Source organism: Bos indicus, chromosome 18 (genome assembly GCF_029378745.1).
Source record: "Bos indicus isolate NIAB-ARS_2022 breed Sahiwal x Tharparkar chromosome 18, NIAB-ARS_B.indTharparkar_mat_pri_1.0, whole genome shotgun sequence".
In the NCBI taxonomy this organism is placed as follows: Eukaryota; Metazoa; Chordata; class Mammalia; order Artiodactyla; family Bovidae; genus Bos; species Bos indicus.
Window position 1 is genome coordinate 46,860,929 of NC_091777.1, and position 8,313 is coordinate 46,869,241.

The 8,313-nt window shown below is 51.4% G+C and overlaps 1 protein-coding gene across 4 annotated transcripts; it reads left to right on the plus strand.

The window, feature by feature from the left end:
* Nucleotides 1–260: 260 nt before the first annotated feature.
* On the plus strand, nucleotides 261–7,741 carry RBM42 (RNA binding motif protein 42). 4 transcript variants are annotated; one of them, XM_019979106.2, is made up of 10 exons: nucleotides 261–484; nucleotides 726–870; nucleotides 2,163–2,247; nucleotides 2,348–2,422; nucleotides 3,940–4,005; nucleotides 4,084–4,259; nucleotides 4,725–5,057; nucleotides 5,370–5,487; nucleotides 7,223–7,417; nucleotides 7,498–7,741. In XM_019979106.2, the coding sequence occupies exons 1-10, from the start codon at nucleotides 357–359 to the stop codon at nucleotides 7,608–7,610; spliced, it is 1,434 nt and encodes a 477-aa protein (XP_019834665.1). In that variant the 5' UTR covers nucleotides 261–356; the 3' UTR covers nucleotides 7,611–7,741. The 4 variants fall into 4 exon arrangements, with proteins under 4 accessions (XP_019834665.1, XP_019834666.1, XP_070628201.1 ...); XM_019979107.2 differs by having other exon boundaries at nucleotides 4,105–4,259; XM_070772100.1 differs by lacking the exon at nucleotides 7,498–7,741 and adding an exon at nucleotides 6,079–6,148 and having other exon boundaries at nucleotides 7,223–7,359.
* Nucleotides 7,742–8,313: the final 572 nt, after the last annotated feature.

The window sequence follows — 8,313 nt, forward strand, 5'->3', positions numbered from 1 at the left end:
TCTCAAAGGCCAAGATTTCACTTTAGGGGCGGGCCGTGTTCCCCCATGAAGGCGTGGCCGTCTCTCTGGGTTGCACGCCCCTAAACGCAGTTTCTTCCGTTGACTCCTTTCTCCGGCACTCTGACTGGCCTATAGTTCTCCTTGGGGGCGGGCTCTCTGGGTGTGGCCAGGTTCTCATTGGCTCTCACTCCAAAGGCCAGCCCTGTTGGCGCATGACGTCATGTATCGGCGCCCGTCGCTTTCGCTTATATGTCATCCGCGGGCGCCCACCCTGACGTAGCCAGAGAGTATACAGCGGAACCGGCGGAGGCCACAGAGCTAAGGCGGTAGTACCGGAGACAGTGACGGCAGCAGCAATGGCCGGAGCGGGGCCAGCCCCGGGCCTGCCGGGTGCAGGAGGACCCGTGGTTCCGGGTCCTGGTGCCGGCATCCCTGGAAAGAGCGGCGAGGAACGCTTGAAGGAGATGGAGGCGGAGATGGCCCTGTAAGGCCCGCGATAGGGAGCTATAAAAGCCGTCCTAGAGTCAGAGTCGTCGAGCCCTAGAGCCTCCAGGCCACGATAGACTCGATATATAGTTCTGTCTTGGGGAAATGGGACTTTCGGAATTGTGGGGACGAGGGTTAAGGAGGAGAGGTTGGCAGGGGTGAAGGCGCTGTCGCGATATACCCAGCGTTTCAGAATTGGTGCAAGGTCCTGAGCTGTGGTGTCTGTCCTGCCTTCCCAGGTTTGAGCAGGAAGTTCTGGGGGCTCCCGTAACAGGAATCCCAACTGCCGTGCCTGCGGTGCCCACAGTCCCCACGGTTGAAGCGATGCAAGTCCCAGCAGCTCCTGTGATCCGCCCAATTATCGCGACCAACACATACCAGCAGGTACGGCTGAAATAAGGCATAGAAGAGAGCACAATGCCCCAGACACACGTTTGTATACAGAGAGCTTTTGAGATGCTGGCTTGTTGATTAATTAGCATGACAAATATTTTAGGTGTCAGGCACTGAGGACTCAGTAACGACTGAGACAATAATTCTGCCCTTTGCATGCTTTTATTCTAGATCATGATGGCCAGTAGAACTTAATGCAATGATGAAAATGTTCTGTATTTATTTAAAATTCATATTAGAGTTACATAGTTCCTCAGACTCATTAATCACATTCAAGTTCTCCATATTTAACTATATGTGACTAGTGAAGAAAGAGATTACCAAAAAGTGAACAAGTAAATGAAACTTGTTCATTCTCTCGACAAATAATTTTCAGGTCCCTCTTCTGCGCCAGGTGCTAATCTAGGCCCTAAACATATAGCAGAGAATGAAACAGATAAACATTCACTACCTTTTTGGAGTTTCTGTTTTACTGTGGAGAGACAGATTAAAGTAGATTCAGAAGGACAGAATTTTATCAGCATGGTCAGGGAAGACCTTTCTGAGGAGGTGATATGTAAGCAAAAATATAAAGAGCATGATGGAGGGAACTGTGCAGATATCTGGGAGAAGAGTATTCCCAGACAACTGTTGCTCTGCAAAGGCTGTGAGGTAGGTGCATACCTGACATGTTCAAGGACCAGCAGGGACAACAGGGTGGCTGGAATGGATTGAGCAAGGGAGAGGATAGGAGGAGATATGGACAGAGAGCTGATAGAGACAGATCTAGTAGGACCTTGTGGATCACCATAAGGACCTTGGTTTTTACTCTGGGATGAGAAGCAGTTGAAGGATTTTGAGCAATGGGGTGATATGGTCCAATTTAGATGTCACCAGGGTCACTTTGGTTGTGTTTAGAAGACAGGTTATAGGGGTCCAGGGCAGAATCAAGCAGTCTGAGGAAGAGGCTACCATCATACTCTAGGCAAGAGATAATGGTGGCTTGGAGCAGGGTGGTGGCATGGGAGATGAGGAGGCCAAGCTGGACATAATTTCAGGTAGTGCTGAATGCTTTGGGGAAGGTGAAGCAGGATGATGAAAGAAGTTGCACCAGGGAGGGACTAAGGACACCTTGAGCTAGTGTGATCCCAGAAGCCTTTCTGAAAAGTGATGTTTTAGCTGAGACCTAAAGTTTGAGAGATAGCCACACAGTGCAAAGAACAAAACCCTTGGTTCCCAGGTGAGCCTGCCAGGCAGCTTGGGGGCACTGAGTCAGACCCTTCACCCCAACCCCCATCCCACAGGTCCAACAGACTCTGGAGGCCCGAGCAGCCGCTGCAGCCACAGTGGTTCCTCCCATGGTGGGTGGCCCGCCTTTTGTGGGTCCAGGTAAGTAAGGAGTGGTGGGACGAGGGAAGCAGGGTGGTAAAAAGGGAAGCCTGGGACTCTCCTCCCCTCCCCCCCATCCTCATCACTCCCCTCCCAACAGTTGGCTTTGGCCCTGGTGATCGGAGTCACCTGGACAGTCCAGAGGCTCGAGAAGCCATGTTCCTGCGGCGAGCAGGTAGGTCTGAGGCCAGAGAATCCCACATTTCACCAAGCACTTTTGTTTTGACTACTTCACCCTCTCCATTTCATCCCCAAGATATCATTGTCTTTCTAAAGCATAAACCTAATCATGTACTTCGTTGATTTGGCCTTATTTACTGGGTCATTGCAAACCAGCCCCTTTCTTGTGACTCCTAATCCATATTCTTTGCTATTTCTTCATAGCACTTCATGTGCTACAAAGCTATATAGCCTTATAACAAGTTATACAACTTACTTGTTTATTATGATTACCATCTTTTGCTTTCTCTAAAATATAACATCTGTGAGGCTGCCTACCATCTTGTAAGCATTACATGTTCTCTGTTGATGGGATGAACAAACCAGACCATCAGACAAGCACCTATGGTCCTCACCTGACAATCAAGACCTTACATCAGCCAGCCCCTTGTGGAGAGAGATCCCCATTTCCTTCCCTGGAGCCCCAGACATTGCTGGGATTTGCCAGCAAGGCTCTTGTTGAGGTCCCTTCCCTCTCCTGCTCATTGTCACCCAACTTTTAACCTTCCAAACCTATCAACTAAACCAAAATCTAGCTAACTAAAATATATTGTCTCCACAGGACACTCTTACTTCATGTTGTTGAGATGACTTATACAAACAGTCAATTTTTGTGACATTAACTTCCTTACTTGTAGGAAAAGGATATGTGTTCTGTAATGTTCTGGTGTCATCTCATTAGATCAAACTTGTTAATTGTGTCACTTAAATCCTGATAGACTCTTTTACCTGATATCTGAGGTTTAGTATCTCCTATATGGTTTTAATGAAAGTGCACATCTGACCTAGTCACCCTGCCCAGCTTCCAGCCCTGCTGTGGCACCCTAGTGCCCTCCAGAGAACAACCACTGAAACAGTCTTTCAGCCACCAAGACTATGCTTGGATGCCTACTGACCGCTTGACCATCCTCTTATGATGCTCTTCAGCTCCTGACTTCCCCTGTTGGAATCAGGCTAAACTAAAGAGGGAAAGGTTTTGGTTTATAAGCATTCTCCTTGCCAGTAATATTTCCAAACTTAGCCTTTGCATTACTAGCTCTTCATTATCTTTTGGGTCTCAGCTTACAGATCCCTTTCTGCCAGAAGCCTTCTCTAGTCCCCCTGAAGTCCCTCTTCTGAGCTCCCTACTGCCAGCCTCAGTCACCCTGCCTGGGCTTCCCCCATCCTGGCCCTGATCACTCTGGCTGTCACTCTGGTGATGAGTATGTTCTTTCCTGCTCTGGACCAGGAGCTCCCGTAGGGCCTGTGGTCTTTAGGTGTGCCCCTAGCATTGCCCAGGACAGGGCCCGGCCCAGAGGAGATCATCAGTGGTAAGTGTTTTGCTGAATGAACAAATGAAAAGGACCCCACATCTCCCAGAGGGTTCCCCAGGCTCTTCGGCAGAATTTCTTGGGTGCTCAGAGCACCCACAGGCACATACCTTGCCCTGAGTGCCCCAGTCCCCCTTGACACACACCCTCATCTCTCCCACAGCTGTGGCCCCCCAGAGTGCCACTATTCTGCGTCCAGCCTTCGTCCCTCACGTGCTGCAGAGAGCAGGTGAGGGGGCCAAGGTCATCATCCCTGCCACATAACTCCTCCCCAAGTCCTCCAACTCCCCCACTAACACCCTGACAGATTCTGCTCTTACCTCTGCAGCAGCTGGGCCCCGCCCTATGGCCTTGCGGCCCCCTCACCAGGCCCTCGTGGGCCCCCCGCTGCCTGGGCCCCCTGGACCACCTATGATGCTGCCACCAATGGCTCGGGCCCCCGGACCGCCCTTGGGCTCCATGGCTGCGCTGAGGCCTCCTCTGGTGAGTTGGTCAGGGAACTGAGGGTCAGGTGTGGTGGACAGAGAGACTCATCCTGGCCTAATGAGCTGTGTCCACCAAGTCTGCCTTTCCCCGGCTTTACATGTCTCTGCCTCTGTCTTTCCCTGTTTCTTCCTGTGGCCATATCATTCTGTTTTTTGCTTTTTTTTTTGAGGGAAGTTTAGAGAGAAAACACAAATTGTAGGTGCATTTCTCTGTGTGTGTCTCTATTTTTCCTTTGATTGTCCCTCTCTTTTTCTGTATTTATTTATTGGTCCGTGTGTTTGTCTCTCTGCCTGTTTCTCTATCCCTGTGTTGGTCTGACAGGAACAGAGACACTGTTCCCTGTCTTGGTGTCTCTTGCCTGCTCTCTGGTCCCAGTGCCCTTGCTCTGTTGTACAGGATAAGGATGAGAGGGAGGTCTGAGCCTGTGATCTGGCCCCACTCATGCCCTCCTTTTGCCCGCAGGAAGAGCCAGCAACACCCCGAGAGCTGGGCCTAGGCCTGGGGTTGGGCCTGAAAGAGAAGGAAGAGGCTGTGGTGGCAGCAGCGGCTGGGCTGGAGGAGGCTAGTGCAGCAGTGGCGGTGGGAGCCGGGGGCGCCCCAGCTGGCCCTGCAGTCATTGGGCCCAGCCTGCCACTGGCCCTGGCCATGCCTCTGCCTGAGCCTGAACCCCTGCCCCTCCCACTGGAAGTTGTGCGAGGCCTACTGCCCCCACTGCGCATTCCTGAGCTCCTGTCCCTGCGTCCGAGACCCCGGCCACCTCGGCCTGAACCACCCCCTGGCCTCATGGCTCTTGAGGTAAGCAGGGAGCAGAGTAGTGGGGGACAGAAAGGGCTGGATGGGCAGACAGCAGCCCATGGGCTTCCCCACACAGAAACACAGGTCATGTTCTGTCCGTGGAGGTAGGAGGGACCCAGGAAATTGGAAGGTTTGGGAGAACATGGGGAAGAGGGAGGCAGACACACACATACACCTGACACCCAGAAGCGTATCCTGTGCTTTAACTATGGAGACAGGAGAACTAGGGGGACCAAATGGAAGAGCCTCAAGAGGGCAGATGGGCCCAAGAGACCCAGATCTAGCCCTTTGCACCCTTCCTTTCCTCTGTAGGTGCCGGAACCTCTGAGTGAGGACAAGAAGAAAGGGAAACCAGAGAAACTGAAGCGCTGCATTCGCACAGCAGCTGGGAGCAGCTGGGAGGACCCCAGCCTGCTAGAGTGGGATGCAGGTGAGTGGGCTTGAGTGCAGGGTCTGTGCTGCTCAGCCAAGGAAGGTGAGCCGGGCAGCTCCACACCTCAGTGTAGGGCAGCAGTATTGTTAGCCCGCCTCCTGGAGAGCCAGACTGTGGCTCAGGGGGCAGGCCCTCACCTAGTCACTGAACAGAACTGGGTAAAGGGGATTGGTGCGTAGGACCTCTGGCCCATTTCATTCATGAGGTGCCTGGCTTGTTAAAGGAGAAAGACCATTCTTTAACTTTTTGTGAGAAATAAATTTCTCACAGTTGCACAGTTAACTATATATCAACCACCTAGATTCAGCAATTAACATTTTGCTATCTTCACTGTAACCCTCCATGTGTATCTTTTTTTGGTTTTTGCTCAATCATGTGAAGTAAATTATAAATGAGGTTATCACTTCACTCCTAAATACCTTAATATTCATCTCCTAAGAAAAGTAATATTTTCTTTCATATCATTACATGGTTAACACATCTAAGAAAATTAACAGTAACTCTGTGTTATCTCCTATTCTGTTTGTACTGTGATTTTCCCAGTTGTCTCCAAACTATTTTCTTATAGCTGTTTTTCCCCTAAACCAGGAGGCATGCAGTTTTGTGTGACTAGATTATCTTTTAAAGAGAATGTCTCCCTCCCGCTGCTTTGTCTCAGGTATAATAGTTTTTTGAAGTGTTCAGATCAGTTGGTTTATGGACGGTCCTACCCTCTTAAGTTTGTCAGATTACTTCTGCCTGGAGTGACCTAACTTGTTCAAGAGTGCCCTCTTGAACAAAGCTGTGAGGCAACCACAGTGGTAGCCAAGGAAAGGGGCCTAAGTCCCACCCCATTCCTTTACTTCTGCCTCTTTTCCTGGGACCATCTGCCCACCCCAGGCCAGAGCCATACAGCACTGGCCCAGAGGTGGCTAGGCGGTAGACCCTAATTCTGTGACCTTGGACAAGTCACTCAGCCTTGCAAGCCTCATTTTCCAGCAAGAAGATAGTAATAGTATATGCTCGTGGGGGAAGGGATTCTTTGAGCTTGAGCACATTTGGTCAAGACCAGACTCCGCTCAGGAGGTATATCCAAAAATGGCAGCTGAAGTTGACCTTGGAGAAGAATCAGGCAGTGTGTTCAGGTTTCAGGGACTCAAAGGGGATCACAGAGGGCTTTGCAGAGGAGGCAGAGTTGAGGAATGACGAAGTCTGCGGTCCTGGGGTGCCATTATGGGAACCAGTGGGTGTCAGGGGCCCAGGGAGTGTCCATGGAGAGGTGTTCAGTAGACCAAAGGATGCTGGGGGCTCAGAGGACAGGCCAGCGCTGTGATGACAAAGGTAGGGGCTTCATCACGGGAGTAGGTGAGGTGGCCCTGGGGTGGGGCAGGGCAGTGCCATTAGTTGAAAGTGAAGGCTCTGGAGCCAGATGGATGCCTGAGTTCTTGTCCCAGCTCTGCTGCTTGCTGATTAACTTTGGGCAGGTGACTTGACCTCTCTGTGCCTTGGTGTAAGGGGCTGTTGGGAATGCCAGGTATGTGAAAACTTTATGGACTCTTTGCAGAGAGTCTAGCACAGGGTAAATACTACCCAAGTGTTGGCTGTTATAACTAAGAGGACCTCAGGTCAAGACTGCTGGGATACAGAGGGAAGAGGGCTCAGGGGGTGCTCCCAGAGAAGGTGGGATCATTTCAGTAAGACAGACACTGGGCTGCAACATGTGTATCCTCTGATCTTCCCTCTCCCACCCCAGATGACTTCCGGATCTTCTGTGGGGACCTGGGCAACGAGGTGAACGATGACATCTTGGCCCGAGCCTTCAGCCGCTTCCCATCCTTCCTTAAGGCTAAGGTTATTCGCGACAAGCGCACAGGCAAGACCAAGGGTTATGGCTTTGTCAGCTTTAAGGACCCCAGTGACTATGTGCGCGCCATGCGTGAGATGAACGGTGAGTGCGGTCTCCCCTAGGGTCAGTGGGCATGGCAGGCATCTGGTCTGAGCATGGCCTTGAACCGTCTCTTCCCACAGGGAAGTATGTGGGCTCACGCCCCATCAAGCTGCGCAAGAGCATGTGGAAGGACCGGAACCTGGACGTGGTGCGCAAGAAGCAGAAGGAGAAGAAGAAATTGGGCCTGAGATAGGGTCTGTGGCCAGGCACCCGCTCCCATCCGGCCGGGCGCTGGTTCCTCCCCACAGTTCTTTGGAAAACCCTCAACTGTCTACCCACCCATCCTCCCCAATACCAGTTTCAATAAATTTACGTTCATTTCCATCCTTGGCTAGGCTTGGAAGCACTCTTTGGAGAGCTGGGTTTAGCATCCCCCACTCTGGAGACAGTGGGGAGCCTTGAAAGTTTACATAAACATGCAGATGGGCGTTTTCAACGCTGCTACCTGCCCGTTAGATCTTCTTGAAACCTCTTTAAGTGTACACTGAGTGCAGCCCATTCCTCACAGGAGGAAGTAGAGGCTTAGCGCAAGGTCAAAGCCGAGTGGAGGCTCACACCAGTGGTCTTCTGACTCCACCCTGTGTTCTCAGCACCAAGGTAGTGGGTCTTCTGGGCCCTGCCCTTCTGGAGCTCAGAGCTTTCCAGGCGTCCATTCATTCATCCGCTTTCATCAAGGACAGTGTGTGGATACAGTGGTAACAGTGTTCCTAGCTAATGGTTCAGTGGCAGAGATAGGGCCATTGCCAGACAATGACAGCCCAGAGTTATCAGGGTTGGGATGGGGAACCATCCCTAGGGATCCAGGAAGGCTTCCTGAAGGCACTGGCCATTTCTGAAACTATTTCATTCTCTTCCTATTAATATCATTCTCTCTCCTTGTCTCTGCCGTTCTCACC

Excerpts from the sequence above, each read along its gene's own strand:
- RBM42 (XM_019979106.2), top strand. The coding sequence starts at position 357 with ATGGCCGGAGCGGGGCCAGCCCCGGGCCTGCCGGGTGCAGGAGGACCC. Across the intron at positions 2,248-2,347 it reads CCCGCCTTTTGTGGGTCCAG|TTGGCTTTGGCCCTGGTGAT; the intron begins GTAAGTAAGGAG and ends CCCTCCCAACAG. Across the intron at positions 4,260-4,724 it reads CTGCGCTGAGGCCTCCTCTG|GAAGAGCCAGCAACACCCCG; the intron begins GTGAGTTGGTCA and ends TTTTGCCCGCAG.